We start from the raw sequence: 27,304 nt of genomic DNA on the forward strand, positions 1-27,304 counted from the left end.
GCTGGAGGCCTAGTGCGGTGTGGAATGGGCTGGAGCAGAGTGGGCTGGAGGACTGGAGTGGTGTGGGCTGGAGGTCTGGAGCAGTGTAGTGGGATAGAGGCCTGGAGTGGGTTGGAGGGCTGGAGCGGTGCGGAGTGGGCTGGAGGCCTAGTGCGGTACGGAATGGGCTGGAGGCCTGAAGTGGTGTGGGCTGGAGGCCTGCAGTGGTGTGGGTTGGAAGCCTGGATTGGAGCAGGGTGGGCTGGAGGCCTGGAGTGGGCTGGAGGCCTGGAGCGGAGCAGAGTGGGCTGGAGTCAGGAGCAATGTGGAGTGGGCCGGAGGCCTGGGACGGTGCAATGTGGGCTGGAGACCTGGAGTGGTGCAGAGTGGGCTGGGGGCCTGGAGCGGAGCAGGGTGGACTGGAGGTCTGGAGCGGAGCAGGGTGGGCTGGAGGCCTGGAGCAGAGCAGATTGGGCTGGAGGCCTAGTGCAGTGTGGAATGGGCTGGAGGCCTGGAGCGGTGCAGAGCGCGTGGGAGGTCTGGAGTGGAGCTGAGTGGGCTGAAGGCCTAGTGCTCTGTGGAATGGGCTAGTGGCCTGGAGCGGTGCAGAGTGGGCTAGAGGCCTGTAGCAGAGCGGAGTGGGCTGGAGGCCTAGTGCAGTGTGGAATGGCCTGGAGGCCTGGAACGGTGTGGAACGGGCTGGAGCAGATTGGGCTGGAGGCCTGGAGCAGTGTAGAGTGGGATGGAGGCCTGGAGTGGGCTGGAGGCCTGGAGCAGTGTGGAGTGGGCTAGAGGCCTGGAGCGGTGCGGAGCAGGCTAGAGGCCTGGAGCGGTGCAGAGTGGGCTGGAGACCTGGAGTGGAGCGGAGTGGGCTGGAGGCCTACTGCGGTGAGGAATGGGTTGGAGGCCTGAAGCAGTGTGGAGCGGTTTAGAGCAGAGTGTGCTGGTGGCCTGGAGCGGAGTAGGCTGGAGGCCTAGTGCAGTGCAGAATGGGCTGGAGGCCTGGAGCAGTGCGGAATGGGCTGGAGACCTGGAGTGGTGCAGAGTGGACTTGAGGCTTGGAGCGGAGCAGAGTGGGCTGGAGTCCTGGAGCGGAGCAGAGTGGGCTGGAGGTCTACTGCGGTGTGGAATGGGCTAGAGGCCTGGAGCGCATCAGAGTGGGCTGGAGCAGAGTGGGCTGGAGGACTGGAGTGGTGTAGAGTGGGACAGTGGCCTGGATTGGGTTGGAGGCCTGGAGTGATGCGGAGCAGGCTGGAGGCCTGAAGCGGTGCACAGTGGGCTGGAGACCTGGAGCGGACTGGTCTGGAGGCCTAGTGTGGTGCGGAATGGGCTGGAGGCCTGGAGCAGTGTGGAGTGGGCTGGAGCAGAGTAGGCTGGAGGCCTGGAGTGATGTGGAGTGGACTGGAGGCCTGGAGCAGTGTGGAGCGGGCTGGTGCACAGTGGGCTAGAGATCTGGAGCGGAGTGGGCTGGAGGCCTAGTGTGGTGTGGAATGGGCTGGAGGCCTGCAGCAGTGTGGAGCGGGCTGGAGACCTGGAGTGGTGTGGAGCGGGCTGGTGCAGAGTGGGCTGGAATTGAGCAGAGTGGGCTGGTGGCCTGCAGCGGTGTGGGCTGGAGGCCTGGAGCGGTGCGGAGTGGGCCGGAGGCCTGGAGCAGTGCGGAGTGGGCCGGATGCCTGGAGCGGAGGCCTGGAGTGGTGCGGAGTAGGCTGGTGGTCTGGAGCGGTGCGGAGTAGGCTGGAGGCCTGGAGCGGTGCGGAGTGGGCTGGAGACCTGGAGCGGTGCAGAGCAGGTTGGTGTGGAGCAGAGTGGGCTGGAGGCCTGCAGCGGAGCAGGCTGGAGGCCTGGAGCAGTGCGGAGTGGGCTGGCGGCCTGGAGTGGAGCAGGGTGGGCTTGAGGCTTGGAGCAGAGCAGAGTGGGCTGGAGTCAGGAGCAGTGTGGAGTGGGCCGGAGGCCTGGGACAGTGCAATGTGGGCTGGAGACCTGGAGTGGTGCAGAGTGGGCTGGAGGCCTGGAGCAGCTGGAGTGGTGTGGGCTGGAGGTCTGGAGCAGTGTAGAGTGGGATAGAGGCCTGGAGTGGGTTGGAGGCCTGGAGCGGTGCGGAGTGGGCTGGAGGCTTAGTGCGGTATGGAATGGGCTGGAGGCCTGAAGTGGTGTGGGCTGGAGGCCTGCAGTGGTGTGGGCTGGAAGCCTGGATTGGAGCAGGGTGGGCTGGAGGCCTGGAGTGGTCTGGAGGCCTGGAGCGGAGCAGAGTGGGCTGGAGGCCTGATGCGGTGTGGGCTGGAGGTCTGGAGCTGAACGGGATTGGTTGTTGGATGGGATCTGGCGTTGTCAGTCAGCGGATTACGAAGCCATACAAACCACATGTAGAAGCCCCTGCGCTGAGCTACTGCAATGTAATGTTTATCTGTAATTTGTTTATCTGACATTAATAGTTCTTACATCTAACTTATACTACGAATCACTGTAATATAATGCAACTCGTTTTCTTTTTTATTCCTGTTTTGTATCTAAGATTTGTATCTAGGTACTTTGTACCTAAAATGGCGCCATGAGAGGCGACAATGTAAACTTTTCACTGTACCTCTATACATCTGTACTTGAGCACACGTGACAATAAAGAATATTCTATTCTATTCTCATTTCAAACAACAATTAAGAGTCAACCATATTGGTGTGGGTCTGTAATCACATGCAGATTGGACCATGTAAAGAGAGCAGATTCCCTTCCCTTCTGGGCATTAGTGAACCAGATGAGTATCTATGACAATCTATCAGTTCAATGGTGACCGTTAGAGACAAGATTTTAATTCCATATTTTATTAATTGAATTTAAATTTACCAGCTCATGGGATTTGAACCCATGTCCTCCAAGCATTATACTGGCTTACTAATCTAGACTCTGGTTTCCAGCATCTGCAGTCCTTGTTTTTACCTAACTTATTTACCAAATGTTACTCAGTGATGAACTTTAATAAAAATAACTTACAATGCCTTCAGTGCAGTGGGAGAAATTTTAGATCCATGGACAGGATCAGTTCGGACTCTCCGGCTTGCAGTGTAATACCCTTGTATGAGCCTCTCAGCCTCGGAAGTAAGTTCAGTCTGCTGGTTTCCGGCAAATGCTAGCAGCTGATCAAGATATATTTTAAATTTACAGACTGATAGAAGCACTCCAGAACAATATATCTTACTTGAGTCTTAAATAGACATTTAGTAAATTATTTTTCAATTTATTAAATAAACCTGCTAATCTAGTAAATGTGCATGATCTAAAAACCTATGACATCTGAATCAATTTCAGATTTGAAACTTGATAAATGATGCTTTATTTTAGGCCATCAAGTAAAGTGTCTAAATCCTTCACATTCAGAAAATGGACATATATTAAGATCTAAGTTTGAAGCGAGAGAAACTAATTTATAAATCATAATGAACACAAAGGCATTGTCATTTTTATAGCAGTTAGCCTTTACTTTGTCCCCATACAGTGGATTTTCACTCATAATCTGATTGCCACCATGTTCTTAGAGGAGGGTTCCTAAATTGATATCATCTTGTCATTAACAAACCTGCTTAAACATTACACCCAATTAAAATCAACATTTGCATTGTTGTTTGGAATCCAAAATTGCTGAAATGTATTTTTAACATTTGATATTTGTTTTACAGCTAACCATTACATTTATAGACACTTGATAGTATCATGAATCTATTCACATTGTCTGGTGGTTGTTCAAAGTTGACCAAGCACCTCTGATTTTATCTTTAATTACAATAGTTGCTCAAATTTTACAAACTTTTGTGACAAGTTTAACTCTTACAGCATCAAATTGTCACCAAACAACTGACTTCTCCTTTACATGAGTCAGCGGGCACACAAATGATTGACCAAAGAGTTTTACTCTGGATCCGCAAATGAAGAAAACCGTGCGTATCAACCTTCCGGATCACTGAATGACTATGATGTTATGGCACTGCTCATGCATTTTTGAAATTCATACTATTTTCTTGAACCTATATTCTTTAGAATAAAACTACTCTGTTTGACCAGACATATATAATAACCAATCTTCCTGCACTTGCAAATATATGCATTAGTTGACAATATCACCAGGCGTGACTTTTCAATAGATATAATTTGGAGGAGCATTTTGACCTCCGATTGGCCTGAGTAGCCTGATGCAAGGTCCTTGAGTGAATCATTGATAGTTGTTTGAAAAAAAGGCACAAGAGTTGTTTCTGAAGAATTTTCTGTGGGCAAAGGAAAAGCACAGGAAAGCTTTTCTTCATCGCATAAAAATCTTACAGGTTTCTATTAGTCCACCATCCAGATTTAGTTCTCCTTTCCTCTCCACATGTCCTCCCTCCACAAGCCAAATCAATTCCCATCAATTACAACTGGCACACTGTAATGCAGTGTTTCTCTGGTGCTGACAGCTCAAAAGCAACATTCAATGAGTCATGTACATGGTAGTTCAGGCACTTCAACACAAGCTTTGGGTTGGTGGCACAGTTAATTCATTGACTTGGTCCTCATTTCAGGTGACAACCATCCTTTTAAGTATTAATTAAAATTACACTGTTTTGGTCACAAATGAATGGCAAAGAAAATTACCAAGACAAGAATGAAAACAAATATTTCAATCATTTGTGAAATGTGCTTACAACAAAACCATATATTAACTTGGATGTTAGGCAGATACTGTGTAGAGATATACTTTAATGTTATATTTATGATCATTTCAGCATTTATACAATTTGACTGTCCAGGTCCTAGAATAAAAATTGACTCTCATTTAGTCACATTATTTTAGTCAACACCATTGTAACAATGAACCTTTTGGTTCATAGGTTAGCAACTAGACCAATTTCTTATTTTTACCTTTTCATAGTCTTGAGTTGTAAAGTTCTGTAGTGCTGGATAAAGAGGCTTGCCTGGATTCATAGCTTCACTCAGTACATGTTGTATTAAGTGCACAGGAGAATGGTAGTTGGATGATTCACTGCAGTAAATCAACAGACCAAAACCATCAACCAGATTTGCTGGGACTGAGCTGATGTCCTAAGTTAAAGAAACCAAAAAAAATGTATAAAACAAACAAAAAAGGAAAAGCGTATAAATTAAAACTGGGCATCTTTTGGGTTTCTATCTCCCCATTTGCACTTCAAGTTTAAAAAAAAACAAAATTAACATAGGTTCAAGTATTCTTAACAATGATATTAGCTATAGTGAATGAGTATTTAAACTAATGATAATTATACAGAAATGTTTACCTGCTTTACTCTTCTAAAATGACTTTAGGTCTCCCAATATGAACTATCCTTTTTTCCACACATAAAACTTCTAAGTCCCAAAGTTCTGAAACCCTGAGCTTATTCAAAGTCATGACATTTAAACTTTAATATTGTTAACATTGAACACGATAACCATTAAAGAAAGGTGAACTTTGAACTTGATCTTGACAACATGAAGAATCAGTGTGCCTACATTGACAAGGGGCAACACATTTGGATAATATGAGATTAGAAAGCATCGTAAATAGATTTGTGAAGGGTGAGTCATGTCTGACTAACCTAGGTTTTCTTTGAGGAGGTCACTAATATGGGGGATAATGGAATGCCTTTTTATATTACTTACTTACTTTCTCCAATCTCTCAACCTATTTCAGCCCATGCCATAAACTCATCTCCAATTCGTAGATGTTCGTTTTTACTGATTGAATCTTGTGCAGACGATTATCAATATACTTCACCTTTTTCTAAGAGGAAACTGGCTTTGTCACAACCCACCACATCCTACCAACTTCCGCAAAACCTGGAGAAATGTGAATTAGAGCTAGATTTGAGACCTAAAGTTAATTTTACTTTTCACTTGCCACAAACCCATGCATTTTTGGAGGTTAATTATATCAGCCTGGACCACTCTAAAATCTACCAGCAATGTTTAAAGGGTCTACTGACAGAAGATTGCAAGATTACTTCCCATTTATAATTTAAAAGCGCCATCCTTGAATAGAATGATAATACATGTGATTAGCCAGGCAGTGACTTATGTGATTTTGTCTTACCATTGAACCAATTACAGCATCTTCTCGTTGCATAGCTTTCTTTAGGTGGGTATCAGCATCAGCCAAAGCCCAGAAGTTGCACTGGATTGGAAAGGACATCTGCTGATCAATATCTTCTCCAAACTTCTTTCCAGAAATAAACACTGTGGTGTTCCTAGTCTCTAAAACTAATACATACACAAGAGACATTTTCAATGCAAAGTTCTGTTAAATACCAACTGCCTAATGCACATAGTAATGAGTATGCAGCATACCTGTCTGAAGGAAGTCAAGCTTGTCTTTTCTGTAAGAAAAAAGTTCTCCAATGTAGCAGATACCTCCCTTAGCCAGTAAGGCAGAGCCAGCCTGAACTTTGGCAGTGCCAGTTCCATGTTCATCTTTTGAGACTGTAGCAAACATTTCATATGATGGTAAATGTCGCACTCCACAAGACACAAGGTTCAAACTATATGTTAACAGCCTACAAGAAGATGGAAAAATCTTCATGAAAACAGGCCCATTTAAATAACTGTAGAGATTTAGAAGGAGATTTTATCCTCATAGTTAAGACTACATAAGGCATGACTGTCATCTGAAAATGGAAAGTATTTGGTGCTAGCATACAGAGTTATGGGCAAAGTACTGGAAAACGAGATTAGAATAGATAGATGCTTGATGACCCACATTTAGGACTGAAGAGTCTTTTATCACACTGTAAACATTCTACAACACTAGGTATTCTGGAAAATTCCGGTAGTGCCTTTATTTTAATTAAAAAAAAGACAAAAATCAGATAAGTATAGACCAGTTAGCTTAACATCTGTTATTGGGAAGATGTCATACTCTGTTGTAAAGGGTGTAATGGCAGAACATTTTGAAATATGATCAAGCAGAGTCAGTATGACTTCATGAGGGAAAAGTCATGTCTGACAAATTTACCGGAATACTTTCAGGAGGGAACAAGCAAAATAGTTAAATGTGAAGCAGTGAAGGCAATATATGTTGGAGAGTCTAGGACAGAGGATATAATCTCAGAAGGTATTTGAAAAGGTACCACACATTAGGCTACTTAATAAGACTGTGTGGTGTTGGATGTAGTAGATAAACAATGGCTAACAGAGAGTTGGGATAAGGAGAATATTTTAAAGATGGCAACCTTTAATTAGATGGCAACCTGCAATTGTTTATACTATATATTTATGACTTGGTTGAGGAAAGTGAATGTATTATTCCTGATGACATGAAAATAGGTGGAAGGATGACACAAAGAGTCTGCAGAGGGATTTAGATAGGTTAAATGAGTGCGCAAAAATCTGGCAGATTGAATATAACGTGGGAAAATGTGTGATGCTATGCATGTTGACAGGAAGAATCAAGGACCTGAATATTATTTAAATGGAGAAAGACTGCAGAAAACTACAGAAAGATTTGGCAGTTATTGTTTAGGAAACACAAAGAACTAATACCCAAATTCAGCAGGTAATAGAGAAGGCAAATGGAATGTTGGAAAGGGAATGACATATAAAAGTTGAGAAGTCAGACCACAGCTGGAATACTGTGAAAAGGTTGGAGTTCCTTATCTAAGGAAAGCAGTAGGAGCTACAATGCTGTTGCATTGAAGGCAGTCCAGAGAAGGTTCACTAGGCTGTTCTTGGATATTGAGGGATTATCTTATGAGAAGTTGAGTAGGTTAGGTCTATACGGAATCAAGAAGAATGAGAGGCAACCTTATGGAAACATATAAGATTCTTAGGGACTAGATCGTCAAAATATGGAGAAGTTGTTTCCCCTTGTTGGAGAGTCAAGGACAGAGGACATAGTTTCAGAATAAGGGGTCACACACAGAGATGACGAGACATTTCTTCTCTCCCAGGGTAGTAAATCTGTGGAATTTTTCACTGCACAGTGCTGCCAAGGTTGGATTGTTAAGCATACTCAAGACCAAGACGGACAGATTTTTAATCAATAAGAAAATTAACAGTTATAAGGAAAAGGAAAAGTCAAATTGAGGATTATCAGATCAGCCACTATTTCATTGAATGGTAAAACATTCAATGGGCTGAATGGCCTACTTCTGTTCCTACGTTTTATAGTCTTGAGTTTTTGGGCAGAACAGATATCACTGCACAGAAGGGGATGAGGTTAGCTTAGCTTTACTCAAAGGCCGATCAACATCTGGAGTAGGATGCCAAAAGAAGGTCTGAAAATTTATTCCTGATACATCCTTAAAATGGCATGTGATACCAAAGTTATCAAATAATTTAGAAGGTATTTTCTGGATATGAGTACGAGGTAATAAAAAAGTCAGAGCTTGCCAATTGCCTAGGAAGGACTGTGAAGATTTCTTTTCCCAAGGACTCCTAAGCTTGCAGTAATCTGTTTTCTTGCCTTTCCTGCTATATGTGGGACTAGTATGAAAGATGACCTTTGGTCAGCCTTGGTACATAAACCTGAATAAGTTGCTAAATTACTATGCACGCACCGCTAACTTTAAAACAATGCATAAAACTGATAAAGTCCTTTCCTCAAATAAAGCACTGAGTGAAAAGCAGACCGAGGGTAGGGTCACATCCAATCATTAATAGTGGTGGACAATTAAACAACAAACTGGAGGAGAACTGTTTTTGACCAATCCTGGTCTCAATGATGGTAAAGCCCAGCATATAAGTGCATAAGACAAAAGACAAAAGTGCAACCATCATCAGCCAGAAGTGTCAAGTAAGTAATCCATTTCAGTGTCATCCTGAGGCCTCCAGCTTCACAGATGCCAGTCTTCAACCAGTTCAATTTATTCAACCTGCTATCAAGAAACACTGAATGTATTGGATGTAGCAAAGCTTCACCACCAACAATATCTTAGATCTAGGGCTAAAGACTTGTGCTTTTGAATTAGGGCATGCCCTGGTTAAATTGTTCAGATATAGCTTCAACTCTGAAATTTGAATGTTGAAAACTACTTAGAGTGTCCTATCCAAATACAATCTGGACAATTAGCACCTTATCAACAACAAAAACAGAAATTGCTGGAAAAGAACGGCAGGTTTGGCAGCATCAGTGAAGTGAAATCAAAGTTAACATTTTGGCTCTGGTGACTCTTCCTCAGAACCCTTCCTTAGCACCTTTTCAAGCCACTTTCAAATGTCAGAAAGACAAATATAAGATAGTGTTGGCAAGGCTATTAAATTACACTTACTCACCAATAACTTGCCTGCATGTGCTCAGTTTGGGCTCTACCCGGGATACTTGGTTTCCAACTTTATTAAAGCCTTAGACCAAACATGGCCAAAAGAGTTGAACCCAGAGTGACTGCCCTTGAGCAAAAGATTTCCAATGGTTGTGTTATACCTAACAGAAAGGAACATGGTTCTAGTTGTTAGGAGTCAATCATCTTAGTGTCAGGATATCGCTGCATGAGTTCCTCAAGAGAATGTCATGGATCTAATCATCTTCAGAAATGACGTCCCTTCCCTCACCAGGGAGGAGGGAGAGATGTTCATTGATGATTGTAGAATGTTAAGTTCCATTTGTTACTATACAGATAATGAAGCAGACCCCTGCCACATGCAGCAAAACTTGGACAAAATTCAGGCTTGCGTTAATGCCAGGTAATATTTGGATCAAACAAATGTCAATTAATGATCATCTCCAACAAGAATTTAACCATTCCCCCTTGACTTTCAATAGCATTATCATTGTTAAATACACAATCATAAAATGTTACATTTGACCAGAAACTACATTAACACTGAGCAGAATTTTAACTGTCTTGGAGAATTAGGTTTAGCTACAGACATGGTTATGATGTCCTGAAACATGGCGTTCGCTCAGAAACACAACATTATCCTGCAGCTTCCAAGTCTTTTCCATGTGTGTTTGCAGATGAGCAAGAATCACTGGTGGAATTGTCAATAAGCAATTAAAATAATTAAAGAAGCAATTATCTCAGGATTTAACCAGCATTCTACCTTTAACAATCAGTGCACAGGTTCCATAAGCTATTTAGAACATCTCAATGTCAACTAGCCCAAAAACATGGTGGAGTGTGGCTTTTTCAGTAATGTTGACAGACTATGAGGCCTTCAAACAAGGAAACTGAATAGCTACAGCTATGCACAAGTGAATGCTCACAGCACTTTTACTGAGAGTATACGATACAGCTTAACAGGTGATTTAGATTTAGATTACTTCCACTGTGGAAACAGGCCCTTCAGCCCAACAAGTCCACACCGACCCTCCAAAGAGCAATTCCTTTAAATTTACCCCTTCACCTAACATTACGGGCAATTTAGCATGGCCAATTCACCTAACCTGTCACTCTTTCTAACTACTTTGAAGTCAGTTCATCTGTCTTTGACTTTGCTCACCTTCATCTGAACTTCTCTGCTGGTAGCCTTCAATGTGAGAGACAAAACAACTGCAGATGCTGGAGTCCAAGGTAGACAAGCAGGAGGCTGGAAGAACACAGCAAACCAGGCAGCATCAGGAGGTGGAGAAGTCAACGTTTTGAGTCCTGAAGAAAGGTCACAACTGATTTCTCCACCTCCTGATGCTTCCTGGCTTGCTGTGTTCTTCTAGTCTCCTGCTTGGCAGCCTTCGATGTGACGTGATAACAGCTTATTCAGCACTACCAAGATTCTCTCATGAAGGATAGGTAATGTAGGAAGATCAAAAGCAACAGGAGCAACAGCAGTTTAGCTCCTTAGTCACAAACTGTTCCACAGGGCAGAAGAGATGTGCATAAAGACGTAGCTCCAAGGAGGTAAAGCCCACAATTCAGGACTCAAAGAATCACCTCTCTCAACATGTGCACGAGTGCCTTTAGAGGTTCAGGTCTTCATGCTAAGTCATTGCTGATATTTGTAACCTCCTGGAACAAGACTTTCATTTCATTTAACCAGATAAGGATTACCCCACACCTACTTTCCTATACCTTCCTAGGAGTTCTGTGATGTTTTATCCAGTGTGGAGGGATAACAGAGAGTTGTGAATGTAGACTATGTTGGGGAGGGAATTTTATTTTGTCACAGGTGTCCATGATGTATGGGTTAGGCAGTCTCTTGGAACTGATGACTTGGAGGTGCCGGTGTTGGACTGGGGTGGACAACACTAGGTTATTGTCGAATAGCTTTAATTGGAAGCACTAGCTTTCGGAGCGCCGCTCCTTCATCAGTTGGTTGTGGAGGTTAAGATCATGCTCACAGAATTTATAGCCAAAGGAGTCCAGTGATATGGGGATGTGATACAGAAAACAATATTAGATTGAAACTTTCATCTTTTATAATGGGATATACTGGTTTCTGTTCTTTGACATGTAAATCCCAGAACTTCTTTCAGAATTACATTCTCAAGATAGCTCCACTATTTAAAGAATAGGTGTGAAGTCTGTCTGTATCCCAATGATCTGGACATGCTGGTGTTGGACTGGAGTGTACAAAGTTAAAAATCACACAACACCAGGTTATAGTCCAACAGGTTTAATTGGAAGCACTAGCTTTTGGAGCGCCGCTCCTTCATCAGGTGATAGTGGAGGACACGATTGTAAGACACAGAATTTATAGCAAAAGTTTACAGTGTGATGTAACTGAAGTTATACATTGAAAATATCTTGATTGTTTGTTGAGTCTTTCATCTATTAGAATGACCATGATAATTTCACTTCTTTCATATGTAAATCACAAAACTTTTTTTAAAAGTTACATTCTCAGGTTAACTGGTATCAACCAGATAATATGTTGAAGGTGTTAGCCCCCTGTGTTCCCTGTCTGTGTCATAATGTTTAGACTGATTCTAATCTAAAAAGTGTGTTAACAGAGTCTTACAGGGATTCATGCAGTTTTTGAGCAAAGTACAATGTAACTCTGCAAGTACAAATTCATCCTAAAAACGTTTTTGTGTGTGTGTGTGCCTGTAGGAGTGTGTGTGTGTCTGTGTGCATGTCTGTGTATACGTGTATCTGTGTGTATAGTGCAATGGTGGTCACCTATAGTGTGACATGAGCCCAAGGTCCTGGTTGAGGCCCTCCCTATGGGTACGGAACTTAGCTATCAGTCTCTGCTCGCTGCTGCCTGTCCTGAAGTCGGCCTTGGAAGGTGATCATCCGAAGGTCCAAGGTTGAATGTCCTGGACCGCTGAAGTGTTCCCCAACTGGGAGGGAATACTCTTGTGTGGTAGGTAAAAACAATGACTCCAGATGCTGGAAACTAGATTCTGGATTAGAGGTGCTGGAAAAGTACAGCAGTTCAGGCAGCATCCGAGGTATAGTAAAATCGACATTTTGGGCAAAAGCCTTTCATCAGGAATTGTTGTGCGGTGCCCATTCATCCATTGCTGTAGCCTTTGCTCAGTTTCCCCAATGTACATGCCTCAGGGCATCCTTGCCTGCAGTGTATAAGATAGACAACGTTGGCTGAGTCACATGAGTACCTGCCATGTACATGGTGGGAGGTGTCCCCACATGTAATGGTGGTTTCCATGTCCACATTCTGACATGGTGTATAATGTTGGTTAGAGGTCCTGCGTAGAGAAAATGTCGTTGAGTACTGAGGCTGTTACCGTGATGCCACAATGACGGCATCATGGCATTAAACAAACAATCCAGGTCTTTTTCAATATATAATTTCAGTTACATCACACTGTAAACTTTTGCTATAAATTCTGTGTCTTACGATCTTATATTCCACAACCACCTGATGAAGGAACAGCGCTCTAAAAGCTAGTGCTTCCAAATAAACATGTTGGACTATAACCTGATGTTGTGCGATTTTTAACTTTGAACACCCCTGTCTAACACCGGCACCTTCAAATCAGGAATTTTAATAGTAGTCACGTGCGACTCTCCAAAGTAAGTAAACAGGAGAGGGACTGAAGTTATTGTTTAAATACAAATGCTCAGCTTCTTTGAACTTTTGGAACAGCCATGCTTCCACAAGCTTTCCTTGTCATGTTAAGTGATTCCAAAGGGGTATCTACTACCTGCTTTATCAGGCAGAGACACACTACTAGTAGCTGTGAAGTTAAAAATCACACAACACCAGGTTTTGGTCCAACAGATTTAATTGGAAGCACTAGCATTTGGAGTGCTGCTCTTTCATCAGGTGGACAACCAGTCAAACACCAGCATCTCCATATCATGAGTAGCTGTGAAGGTTACTACAGACCTAAATTGTTTTGCCTATGATTTTGTCCAGAGTGCTACCAGGGACATCCTGAAGATCTCACTGTCCCAGATACCCACACGCATAATGCGGTTGGTGAATGGATAATTTGCCAGAGCTGAAAATCTCATAAACTTTATCTCTCCTCTCACCCACCCTTTGCTGGCAACAGCCAAAGTAAGTATGCAGGTGGATCGACTCTTTGTATTCCACCTGGCCATAGGTGTCATCAATTGCACAATGCGCAGCTAATGTACAATCACAGAAAGGGGTTTCTAAGCATGTGCCAAATTCACTGGGAGTTATTATGATGGATTCATATTGCATCAGTCTAACATTTCAAATGTTTTATTTCTATGAAACAGATTTAAGGGATGACTTTTAGGAGAGATGGAATACAGGTCATTCTATTATAATGCGCATTTCATCAACACGAATTCTCTGTAACGCGATTGACAAATTGGGGATATTGTTTCTAAAATGCAAACTATTAAAACTATTAATACAGTTGGCTGTAATGTGATTACATCACCAACACTTTAAGCGCTGTTTCTAAAGTGCGATTTTTCTATAACGTGGGGTTGCACAAGAACGCAATCATTGCCTTATAGAAGAACTGACTGTATGTCTCTTCAAACATGGCATGAAAACTCTGAGAAATCTTGACAGTGGAGTGCAGACATGCTACAACGAGAGCTTCAAGTCCATCTTGTGTCACAGAATAATTCACTGGAATGTTTAACAAGGGCCTCAAGTGCTTGGTGGTACTCATGTTCAGTACACACCATTGAAGTGCCCAGAATAATAGCGATCTATTATGTTCTGGGAAGGTTCACCTCAATGTAAAACACAAGAAATGAAATCTTGCAATCAAGTCTAACCACCAGGTCAATCTTGCCACCCCAAGAGCTCTCTTATCATTCATCCAAACAAAACACAACACAGGAACAGGCCCTTCGGCCCTCCAAGCCTGCGCCAATCTAGATCCTCTATCTTAACCTGCAGGCTATTTTCTAAGGATCTGTATCTCTTTGCTCCCTGCCCATGCATGTTTCTGGCTAGATATATCTTAAATGATGCTATCGTTCCTGCCCCTAGCACCTCCACTGGTAACACATTGCAGGCACCCACTACTCTCTGTGTGAAAAACTTTCCATGTACAAGTGTATCTCCCCTAAATTTTTCCCCTCTCACTTTGAACTCATGACCCCTTGTCAATGGACATCCATCCAGTTAAATTCAGCAGGTGTTTTCATTCATGAAACAAGTGAAAATGGATGTTGGCATTCAAAACACTAATAAGCAAAGGCATGGAAGGGTAAATTAATCAATAACCATTATGTGGCATTATTAAGAAAAGGAATCTTAACAATGCAATATTTTGTTACCATCTTATGCATACCCTGGATGTAATTGAATTTTTCTTACATACATACATGAAGCATCCCATGAAGCATTCAGTTGGAATAATTCCTCATTTGACTGCTCAGATGCTTTTGGTCTATGCCTTCTGCGTTTTGAACCCCTGAAAAACTTCTCTATCTGCAATTGTGCAGGAGGAGAGAAGTGCGGCTGCATATTGAATATCAGTTGTGGGTCTGGAAGGAGGTTGGAGACCAGGACTAAATTGGGAATGTAGTTTCCACTTCTATGCTCCCTTTTTCTATCATCCATCTCTGGACCATGAACAGATCATCTTACTGTGGAACAATTTGACAATAAACAATAGCACGTTACAATGCTTAGAAATCCAGTTTTAAGGCAGCAGCCAGGTTTTCACCCAACCTAACATGGATTTAGTTCTGGCCTGCATGGATTCATTTGACAGTTCAGCTTTAAACTGCATGGAATTGGCTACTGTCTCCATTGTTGACTGTCTCTGAATTGCATTTATTAACAACCAAAGTGAATACCTTCATCCTTTCCACTGTTGTGAAAAGTGTTTTTTGCACTTCTGTCAGTATTCAACCAAGTTGCTAACACTTTTTTTTAGCATTCTCCTTAAAAACAGTGCCTGGGTTTCAGCATCTCTGTCCAACTCAGGTGTGAATTATGCCTCAAAGCAGACTCTCAATGATTGTCCTTACCACCCATCAGGGTCTGTTTGTTCTGATTGGTGAGGTATAAATCACCACATGAAAACTCAACTAAGTGTCTAAGTAATCTAGTGCTGTACATCTTCTGAAGGAATGATGTCCTGTAAAGAATCATCCTCATGGGTGCTTTGCAATATTTGCAGCACATGAGACCATGGAAGATAAAAGGAAGATATGATTTCGATGTAACAATGTTTTATAATCTTGGCAATTACTACACTTAACCTGTTTGGTTCCGTAATTGTTTTAAATCAAGTTAGTATATATGTCAGAGATATTTCTAATTTTATCAATGGCTATTTGTGAGCTTCCTGTCTATCTCTGATCAATAAGAATGTATAGAATAGTGGCATCAGCAATGGTGGCATTGGAAAGGTAGGCAGTGTTCAGGCTCCTGGGCACATCTGCTCCAGGCAGCTGCTTCCTCTCTTCTTTCCTACCCTTTTGGTTTACTTCCTTTTCTTTGTCATCTTCCTGTCAGTGGTGGTAGAGGTGAGCAGGGACTCCAGGCATTGGCAAGACGGTGGCTTCAGAGGGGCCAATGACTCCTGGTTGCGGTAGACCCGGAGCAGGGACTCCTGGTTATTGGCATGGCGGTGGCAGCTCCTGGTTGTGGTAGGCCAAGATCTAGGGTCTCCTGCTTGTCGGCGCAGCAGCAGTGGAGCTGGGGGCTCCTGGTTGCAGGGCAAGAGTGGGTCTAACATGGCACCTGCATCATCTGGAGCCTGAAGATTGGTGATTCCGATGTTGGTGGGTCCAGCACCGACATCATTGGTCGGCTGGTTTAGGGCTCAACACTCATAGTGGAGGTGGTGGAATGTAAATGGGCGTTCTTCCAGCTTTGTCTTTTTATTCTTAAAGCATTTGAATAGCGCTGGATTGTGACGAGAGTTGAACCTTTTCACTGAATTTTACCATGTTGTTCAAGTACAAGTGACAATAGATCATGACACACACATACACACTCACACCTAAACTCACACAGCTACCTTTTGGAAAGTCATACGGGACTGCAGAGTTTGAGTTTTGAGGAGAGTCATACAGTCATATAGCATGGCAACTGGCCCTTCAGTCCAACTCATCCATGCCAACTAAGTTTCCCAAACTAAATTAGTCCTACTTGTTTGCATTTTGTCCATATCCCTCCAAACCTTTCTTATTCATGAACTGTTCAAATGTCTTTTAAATATTGTAACTGTACCCACATCCGCTACTTGCTAGATTAGATTACCTACAGTGAGGAAACAGGCCCTATGGTCCAACAAGTCCACATCGACCCTCCAAAGAGTAACCCACCCAGATCCATTCCCTTGATGAATGCACCTAACACTACGGGCAATTTAGCATAGCCAATTCACCTAACCTGCACATCTTTGGACAGTGGGAGGAAATCGGAGCACCCAGAGGAAACCACACAGACACAGGGAGAACATGTAAACTCCACGCAGGCGGGAATTGAAGCCAGGTCCCTGGTGCTGTGAGGCAGCAGTGCTAACCACTGAGCCACCGTGCTGCCCTATTTGGCATTTCGTTCCACATATGAACCACCCTGTGTGTAAAACAGTTGACCCTCAGGTCCCTTTTTAAATCTTTCTCCTGTCACCTTAAAAATGTGCCCTCTAGTTTTGAACTCCTCCACTCTAGGGAAAAGACATTTGCTATTCATCCTGATGATTTTATAAACCTCTATAAGGTCATCCCTCAACCTCCTACCCTCCAGTGAAAAACATTCCAGCCTAGAATCCCTACATGTGGAAGCAAGCCATTTAGGAAAAAGTGAGGACTGAAGATGTGGAAAAGCACAGCAGGTCAGGCAGTAACCGAGGAGCAGTAAAATCAACGTTTCATGCATTAGCCCTTCATCAGGAATCCATTTAACAAGCTATTTAGCCCACCAAGTCCACACCAACCATCTCAACAGTATCCCACCCAATTCCTGCAACTCAGCATTTTCATTGGCTAAGTCACCTAAAGTACATATGCCTGGACACTATGGGCAAGTCAGCATTGCCAGCCCACCTAACCTGCACATCTTTGAACTGTCGGAGGAAACCGGAATTCCTAGAGGAAAATAATGCAGACACTGGGAGAACAGGCAAACACCACATAGACAGTTGCCCATGGTGCTGTGAGGTAGAAGTGCTAACCACTGAGCTACCATAACACCTTCTCCAGCCTTTCTTTATAACTCAAACCCTCCAGGCTTGGCAAAATCATGATAAATCTTTTCTGAACCCTCTTCAATTTATTAATATCCTTCTATAGCAGGGTGACCAGAACTGTACACAGTACTCCAAAAGTGACCTCACCAACATCCTCTACAACCTCAACATGACATAAGTAAGCTGCAGAAGTAAGAGGTTTCAATTCATGAGGCACCACTATGTGTACAAGGGGAAGAGAAAGATGCCCCATGAGATGGACTCCACTAAAACTAAACTGGGACCAGTATTCTGACAAATTCAAATAACAGGGTGGTAGATTGATGTTTAAACTCATAGGAGGTAGTATGGAATTAAGATGAATGTTTCTTTTTTTAAGACAAAAGAGAAAAGTCAAGGCTGTAGAGCAGAGTGATGGCTTGGGTGGATCAGGCAGGGTATGGCAGGAAGAGGCAGATTTCAATAAAGGTACCAGGGTGTTAATATTAAGGTTATGTCATGGGAAAATAGTGAGTTAAAAAAGAAGGCACAATATTTGAAGACATGTAGCATTCATACCACGACAGATTAATTAATGGGATAAATAATTTGAAATAGCAACTGTTACCGGGACATGGTTACAACATGTACAAGTGTGCAAACCAAAAATTCGGGACATTTGATTTTTAAAACAGATAAGCAGAATGGAAAGACTGTAATGATGAAGAATCTTAGCCCAGAGAAGTCAGAGTATAGTACAGCATGGGCAGAGCTAAGAAATGTCAAACCATAACACATTAGTTGGAGTAATTTATGGACCCTAATCGTAGTTAGTATGTTCCACAGAGTATAAATACAGGATTATGAAATAAAGATAATGCAATCATTGTATAAATAGCTCAAGCCAGATTGATGAAAAGCAGATTGGAGGAGTTCGTGGACTAGCATTCAAGACAGCTTTCTAGAATAATGAGTAGAATCTTGTAGACTTAGTTCCTGCTGAAACAATGGGGCTATTTTCAGGTTTAGAAGCCAAAATCCTATTAGCATGCTTTGGCAAATCTCTTTTCAAGGGCAAATGTATAAGAATTCCATTTCTGCTTTCCCTGGCCAATTATAGGGGAGATGGGATGATTCATCCATTCTGCCAAGGGATGAATTTCTAATTAAAGAAGCCATGACATTGGTTATAAGGGCTCAATAGTACTTGGACTTTTGAGGCTGCAGCAAACACAGCGATGACGACGTGACCTGGGAAAATTGCATCCTGACTCTCTGACCCTTACTTAGATGTCCTGCTGTGGGAATTGAGGTGCTGCAATGATGTGAGCTTTCTGAAGGGCAGGAAGAACAGAATGACTTTTCCAACCAAGCAGGTGTGGTTAGAAGTAGCTGAGGAAGTCAACAACCTGGTACCTTGAGACAATGACTTGGATTTTTCTTCTTGAGACAGGTAGCAGGAGTCAGAAAATCTCCTGGCTTGGTCCACTTGTCTTAAAGCAGGGAAAGTAGAATTTTTATTATATGGGGTGGGGGTTATAGCCTACACAAGGGCTAGCTGACCCAGGAAAAAAAATTCAGAGACAAGCCACATTTGCCAAGGCAGGTGGTTTGAAGGATCTGTCTCAATGTGGAGGACTCTATCCCAAAGGAAGATCTGTATATTTCTTAACAACCAGGAACTTATACTCTGAATAAAAAGAACCAGAAACAAAATTACAATATTTTGGTTAACAAAATTATTTAATTACCATCTGAAACTTTAATTAAGAAAGGAGGTAATGTTTCTTGAGTTCTATAAGAATATGAATATCATCTGAAGTTCTGGATCAGATTGGATTCCCTACAGTGTGGAAACAGGCCCTTTGGCCCAACAAATGCACACCGACCCTTCGAAGACCCATCCAGACCCATTTCCCAAGGTCAATTCACCTGATCTGCACATCTTTGGACTGTGGGAGGAAACCAGAGCACCCGGAGGAAACCCACGCAGACACGGGGAGAGTGTCCACACAGACAGTCGCCCAAAGTTGGAATCAAACCAGGATCCCTGACGCTGTGAGGCAGCAGTGCTAACCACTGAGCCACCATGCCACCCTGATTGCTACATATGATTATGAAATAATTGGGAAAGGGATGCCCCTCTTCTCAAGGTTGCAGAACTCTGAATTGAACCATGACACACATAAGGACAGGATATTAATTGCTACTGATTTGTAGAAAAAAAATTCCCTAATGTTAATATTGATCGTCCATCAACCTTGAGATATACAAATATTCAATACAACTTCTTTGTGAGAAATCTGCTAGATATTGTTCTTCCTATTGCCATATAAAAATTATACACAAAGTTAAATAACATGAAATAGCACCTGTCCACTGTTACTGGATCACTTGTAACAACTAAAAGGTCTAAGTATTCCAGTGTCTGCTTGTCATTTTTGCGGGTCTGAACCAGACTCAGTAGCAGGCTGAGTTTCAGAATGTTGTAAGTGCCGGGGGGGACAATCTGTGCAGCAAAGATATCGGCTAGAACAGCTGTGAATCTCCAAGGTGAAGTTGAAGTGATAGAAAGTAGGTATTTGAAGTTGTCACTGATGAAGGGTGAATCTTGAAAGGAACCATGAAAGGTAATTAGTTTTACTACTTTAACAGCTTCAACAAACTTGATTATATCGATTTCATGTACAATTTAAAACATTTCAAGTTAGCTTAAAACAGACTGACTGGCTTTAATGCTATCTTAATAATGTACTTTTGCACTGCTATTGTGTACCTTTGGGCAGTAAATCATTGCTAGAAGTGCAGCACAAAACAGAAGACTGGTGATTAGATGAACTGGAGAGATAATGTCATGCTAGTGAGTCATAAAGCTACAGAACAAGTAGCGTTAAGCACCATCAAAATGCAAAGATTGTAAAGTTAGAAAAATACTGTTCAGTTCTTTCAATCTTTAACAGTTCAATGCATTCACAGTCTTAGTGAGATACTTCAAAAAGTAGCTGAGGCATACACACCAAAGAGGTCCAATTCAATCTTTTAACTGTGACATTAGCTGATCTTAGCTCAGCATTAATAGAGATACAACTGAGATGATATAACTAGTCACAGTCCATGAGTTGGGGGTATCAAAAATCTTGATCACATTAGCACAGAAGTACAGGTGTGCATGTTGAACTAGCTGCAATATCTCCTATGTTGAAAAAGCTAGCTGATATTCCCTGTAACGGTTCAAATATTAATGATGAACAGCTCAGCAATGCAAAGGATGGCGTCTAGTGCTCTTGAAAGAGAGGAAAACTAACTGATCACGAAGAGGTATGTCAGAGGCAGATGCATATGTTTTGACTATAAATCTCTATCTTCTACAAGGTGACAGTTGATGGAAGGTTTGAAATCTGGTTCTTGTGAGCATCTGTTATAAACAGTTGTTCACAGAGTTTGCAACATAATAAGATCACTAGAAATATATCTCAAAATTCCAAGCATAGCATTTCTAAAAAAAAACATACTTTATCAAAGCGCTTCATCTTGCACTCATCAGGACAATTCACAAGAATATCAATTCAAGGAAAAATCCAACATTTATACTGAATGAGAGCAGCATGTTGATTAGTTGACAAGTGGACTCTGGCAGAGGCTTTGCTATGGAGAAAGCACCCATTAATAATGATTGACAGGCTAAATTTTAAACCAAGTTGACACTGATTAGTCATGGCAGTGCCCTGAGAAAAGTGCAAGTCTAACTGAAAATCTAACATTGATTATCATTGTAATTCATTGCACACTCAGGATTATCCAACAAATACTGCCCATTTGCAAAACACATCTAAGATTAGACAATGTGTTGCAAGTTTTGTAAGAATGGTCTAGTTGGGTAGGGTCAGTACATTGCTTCGTACAAATAGCCATTTGCAATTTGCAAATGCTATTTGATACAATCAACCAATCTTATCCTGATTCATGCAAAATGTATTTCTTTTCAGTAATATTCAAGACTCTACTACTATTTGTATTTAATAACATTAAAAAGCAATTCTTTATTTATTTGCCTTTTATCACTTTGAAGGAACACAGTGATAATTTAGGCTACATCAAATTTATCAACTGAACTCAAAAAGGCTCAACACTACATTGAATTATTCTATATTCTAAAATCACTGTCAGTTGGGTTTCTTATTAAATATTGCAAATTAATACAGATCTTACCATTTGTAAACCATGGCTGTATGCTATTTGCTTCCATACATAATTGCAGTTGTGAACCACTGTATATATGAGCTGGAATTCCTATTACATAGTATCTATTGCCCATTTTCATTCTGTTAGGAAGCTCATCTTTAAAAAAAAAAGTATTCCAAGTTTCCAATATTATTTCCTTATAGTTTTATATTGGTTATGTTAAACATATCAAAATACATATTTTTAGTTCAGTAGTCCAAACTGACCTAATGACATAAGATTGCTTTTGAAACCTTTATTTATTCTGTCAGGTATCCTTAGGATGAATATCTTGCAATTGTGAGCTGGACTGTTGGGTATATAAAAGAAACATCTCATCTAAATCAGCCAAATATATTTGACTTTCTCTACTACATTACCCCTGGAAGTCTGAAGCTTAAAAATTACTGCCAATATTTTAGTTTTACCAAGTTCATATCAAATTTCTTTTTGCTTATTAATGGAGGGTTAACCTTAGAAAGTATTTGAACCATAACATTGCTGGCAATAATTTCTAGCCCTTTGACACCATTCTGGTTTCTTCAAGACAACTTAAAATGGCAAGATGTAAAATGAAGATTTTGAATGTCTTTGATCCCATATACGTTGTATTTTACCATTTTATGAGATATTATGTTTTCATACTAATCAGCTGCAAATTGTAACTTAAAAATGCTGTGAAGACATTGTAATTCAATGTATGCATCATTGTAATATCAAAGCTACCAATACTTAGACTGGCAACCATACATAAAAGTTCCCTATCTATAAGTTGTCAATCATTGATTTTAATGGGCAGAAAATTGTGGACAGCCAATACAAAAAAGGAACACCCACAAACCATAATGATATTATTTGCTAATGCCAGACTAAATGATAATCCGCTCACAAGAGTCCATTTTCATTTCTGTTCATAAAATATTTGATTGGCTAATCTTGTGAAATTGCTCAAGATTGGTCTCGTTTTTATCAAACAGAACTTTCAGGCTCACCAGCAGGATGTTGCTATCACCTTAAGGGATAAGTAGCTTTTTTCCAGTTGCTGCTTTCTAGGTACTTTTGGAGGAAATGCAGCGAAAGTGGAATGTCCCATGAGGGGTTGACGCTGCATTTCACACAGGTGTAGTTCATTTGAACAGAGTAAATGCTATATCAAAATCACTGATTCTGATTCTCCCAAAGCAAAGTTAGCTTCCTATGCATCAAGTCGGTTTATGCCACAAAGTCCTACGTTTATGTCTGTTAAACCATTATTGTGAGTGAATGGTTAGCAGCCAGCAAACAGCTGTCTACAAGTGTAATAAGAAACTGCATTCTACAGCAAGATTCACTTCATTTAGAACATAGAACAGTATAGCACAGGAACACACCTTTCAGCCGCTGGTGATATTGTGCCAAAAATATCCTCAAATTAAACTACTCCCTTCTGCCTGCCCATGGTCCATAACCCTCCATTCCTTGCTTATTCATGTATCTATCTAAAAGCCCCTAAAACACCCCTATAATATTTACCTTCACCACTACCCCGGCAGCACATTTCACCTATCATTCTGTGCAAAAAAAACTTACCCCTCACATCTCCTTTGAACTTCCCCCCCTTACCTTAAATGCGTGCTTTGACATTTCAACTCTGAGAAAATGATTCTGACTGTCAATGCTATGTACGGCTCTCATAATTTTATGAACTTCTATCAGGTCTCTCACTTAGCTTCGCCACTCCAGAAAACAACCCTAGTTTGTCCAGCCTCTCCTTATAGCTCATACCCTCTTTTCCAGGCAGCATCCTGGTAAACCTAGCACTTTACTACTACTTCGAATAGGAATAGTTTGTTGCATCACCATTTGGAAAAGTATTCCCACAATTTCACTTTAGAATACAATTTATCTGCATTTGGTATTTTCAGTATTCACACTCCAACTGAACACATGAAGTTGACTCACTGTGAGCCTATGAAACTTCCAAGACCTCAGCAGTACCTTTCCACTTGCAGGTCAAGGTCAGTCATTTCCTCATGCATATATTGTTACCTTCTACAATGCCAAAGATGACTAGGTTTAAACACTGTTTTTGAAGTGGTATTTTACAGCTAACTTTAACATGTTCCTTAACTATTTGTATATGTGAATACAAGTACAAGCTGGAGCTCCGACTGATTCCCTGGAAGCCTCTTTCGTTATAAAAATGGCTCAGAGCATATACAACTGAGCCAGCCTTTGACTAGTGATACAGTCTTGCAGCTGTGTGGTAACTATGTTAAAGCAATATCCTTCTGATACCCAACCAAGAATGAAAGGCTATAGCAGAATAAACAATATTGTTATCATGGGAGTAACTAAAGATGTTCTATGTCCCTGAAAAATCATGAAAAGACACATCACGTGTTTGATGGCTGAACAGCATGTCCAGCACAATATTTTTTATTCATTAATGAGATGAGGGCATCGCTAGGTAGGCCAGCATTTATTGCCCATTCTCATGAGTCAACCACATTGCTATTGGTCTAGATTCACATGTACGCCAGACCAGGTAAGGTTAGCAGTTTTCCTTCCTAACGGACATCAATAAACCAGATGGGTTTTGTCTGACAATCGAAAATAGATTCATGCGCATCATTTGACTCTTAATTCCAGATTTTCATTGCCATGACGGGATTCAAACCTGGATCCCCAGAACATTTCTTGGGGTCTCTGGATTAACAATCAGTAATAATCCACTAGGCCATTGACTTTCCTGCTCCTTGGATGCTGCCTGACCTGCTGTGATTTTCCAGTACCACTCTAACATTGCCTTCTCTTAATGAGTGCATAATGTATAACAGTATAATACATAATGTACGGATTGATTTCAAAAAGCAATGGAACATTTAATTTCCCCTCATTCCCTTAATGATTCACTGACCAAACAATTCTGTGAATTTATTGGGGAAAACCTACTTTCATTTTTTTCAGTGACGAACAACAGCAATCAACTCAAAAATTAAACATGTTATCTATCAAGCCAGATTTGACTTGGGACCTGACTTGTCCAGTACTACCATCAGCTAGGATCATAATATAACAAACAGGAACTAAGCAGCAAAGGTTAACATTCCAATTTGAATGAAATAGTGCTACTTTAGGAGACTGCTGACTAAAATCAAACTTTTACCAGTGACAGAAGAATTACGCATTAAATTATTTAAGATTACGAACATGAAATACTATTTGCCATTCCAATAAGTTGTCATGACAGAACATTTAACTGATGTTACAATAAAAAAAACTCACCCCTTAAGAACACAGTGAACGACTGGTATCGAGAGCATGATCTGTTGACTTGATTTCCTTTTACGACATCAAGGGCAGCTGCATCAATTATTTCAACAAGCTGTTTGTCTTTTGAAAATACATAATAAAACAAAAGTAATATTTTATCAAATATTGTTGTATTGTAAATGAGGAGAAAATTCTTCATAAAGATTGGTGAGCCAGTGGAATTCTCTGTCACGCTAAAACATTAAATGTTTTCAAGGAGTTACAGACAGTTGTTGGGGCTGAAGGGATAAAAGTATTGAGAGAAAGCGAGACCAGGGTCCTGAGTTAGATGATTAGTCACAATCATATTGAATTGTGAGCAAGCTCAACAGGCTGAATGACTTACTTCTGCTCCTACTTTCTATGTTGCTATGTTTCCATCCTACTCAGCCCAGAATTCAACTTCTGATTCAACGACTGTGCGATGCACAAATTCAAGGTGAGTACTAGATATGGTTACGCATACAGATTATATTTGTTTTTGCCAAAAATGATACAAACAGAATGATAAAGCGGATGGTGGTAAGAAGGAGAAACAACTTGGATAACAAAAACTGACATATTCTTAAAACAAAACATATAGGAAGGTTTAATAATGGGCGGCACGGTGGCACAGTGGTTAGCACTGCTGCCTCACAGCGCCAGGTAAGAAGGAGAAACAACTTGGATAACAAAAACTGACATATTCTTAAAACAAAACATATAGGAAGGTTTAATAAAATGTTTCACTTGCTTTCTCCTTCAAGGCAGTGCTATGCTATTGTTTCAATAGTCCAGGAACCCATCCAAATGAACAGATAAGCAGGGAAAAGAAGGTCAGGATTCCATTTATTTGAGACCATGTCTGTGAGCTGTCACTTGGACTGAGGGGTTACAGGGTCTTAGAGATAGGTGGCTGGCATCTGAGAATCCTTTCCATCCTCTTTCTCCACACTAAATGTGTCTCTGATTAGCAATGCAGAGTAAGAATGTTGGCCTACTTTCTCCTCTGTAACTTTTGAATTACTAAAGTTAATTGTAATGCACATATTAACATTCAGATTACAATAAGAACATTCAGCAAATGGCACAGAACAATGACATCTTTCTTGGCATGTATGGATCAACCAATCATTTATTTAATCAATTAAGCCAGTGAGAGAATATGTTTCAAACTTGCATCATTTGAAATCCTTATGTAATATCCAAATAATTTAATTGTTGATTCATACACAAACAAACTGACTAGTATTACTAATAATATAAACAAAACATATAAACCAATATCAGAATTTTATGACAGAAGCTCAATACTTTTTATTTCCACCATGTATTAAGTTTATTGCAGATTCTGTTCTTCAATCCTGAGCTATTCTATCTACAAACTTACAAAAGTTATTTTGCTGCTGTTTTAGAATTGTCTCTCACCAAAGTGTGCCAAACATAACTATTTCATGTATAATTAAATTTAGAATATAAGGAATTAAGCTGTAAATGTAAGAAATTATACACATACCACCTAGCACTCTAAATTTCACGTCTTCCTTGAGTGCAGAGTTACACAAAGTGCATGTGAAGTCATTTCGCACAGTTGCTGATTCTGTAGCACCTACAGTATGCACTCGAATGTACTGAAAGCCTGGTATAGGAAATGATATTAAATATTTAACAAGATGTAATATATAACAAGATAAAATATATAATGCTGTAATAATGTAACATAAAAATTAATATGCAAGTATCTTTCCAAGTGTGGTGAGAACTAAAGTGATGCACTAATGCACGATGCGTGATGATAAGGTTGTAATATGTGGACACAAAACTCTTCACATGATACATTCTGACCTCAATCTTACATACAACCAAATGTCAACTTGTCCCAGCAGTAGCATTTATATCAGCATCAGAAAGTACTGGCCAATAGTTATCCATGAACCGCAACCACTTAAACAGATTAACTGATCATTTTTTATACTCGCGGCATTTGGCTGCATTTAAACAGGGACGATTTAAAAATAAAGTAACTGGGATATTCTGCCAATGTGATCTGTGTAACGTATATTTATAAATCACCTTTAACAAAATAAAGTACTTAAGACACTTCATTGGAACATTATAATAAATTATGAGATGCCCAAATGGATGACTTTAATAAGTATGTCAAAGGAGGAAAGTGGGGTAGAGGAGAGGGAGAGACGTATGAAAGGAATTCTAGAGGTTGGGGCCCAGGTGATTTAAGGCACAACCAGCAATAGAGTCATAGAGTCATAGAGATGTACAGCATGGAAACAGACCCTTCAGTCCAACCTGTCCATGCCGACCAGATATCCCAACCCAATTTAGTCCCACCTGCCAGCACCCGGCCCATATCCTTCCAAACCCTTCCTATTCAT

The 27,304-nt window shown here is 41.0% G+C and overlaps 1 protein-coding gene across 2 annotated transcripts in view; it reads right to left on the reverse strand.

Moving 5' to 3' along the window:
- Window positions 1-27,304, reverse strand: part of mcmdc2 (minichromosome maintenance domain containing 2) — a 48,839-nt gene that overhangs the window by 3,426 nt on the left and 18,109 nt on the right. Inside the window, exons 5-12 of one of the 2 annotated variants that reach the window (XM_043689253.1) lie at window positions 26,428-26,550; window positions 24,906-25,013; window positions 21,627-21,755; window positions 19,790-20,027; window positions 6,302-6,507; window positions 6,048-6,214; window positions 4,862-5,041; window positions 2,966-3,108 (exon numbers count right to left, since the gene is read on the reverse strand). In XM_043689253.1, the coding sequence (XP_043545188.1) occupies window positions 2,966-3,108; window positions 4,862-5,041; window positions 6,048-6,214; window positions 6,302-6,507; window positions 19,790-20,027; window positions 21,627-21,755; window positions 24,906-25,013; window positions 26,428-26,550 (1,294 nt within the window). Of the gene's footprint in view, window positions 1-2,965; window positions 3,109-4,861; window positions 5,042-6,047; window positions 6,215-6,301; window positions 6,508-19,789; window positions 20,028-21,617; window positions 21,756-24,905; window positions 25,014-26,427; window positions 26,551-27,304 lie in introns of both variants that reach the window. The other variant, XM_043689252.1, reaches the window with a different exon arrangement.

The sequence above is a fragment of the Chiloscyllium plagiosum genome, chromosome 4, assembly GCF_004010195.1.
Source record: "Chiloscyllium plagiosum isolate BGI_BamShark_2017 chromosome 4, ASM401019v2, whole genome shotgun sequence".
NCBI lineage: Eukaryota > Metazoa > Chordata > Chondrichthyes > Orectolobiformes > Hemiscylliidae > Chiloscyllium > Chiloscyllium plagiosum.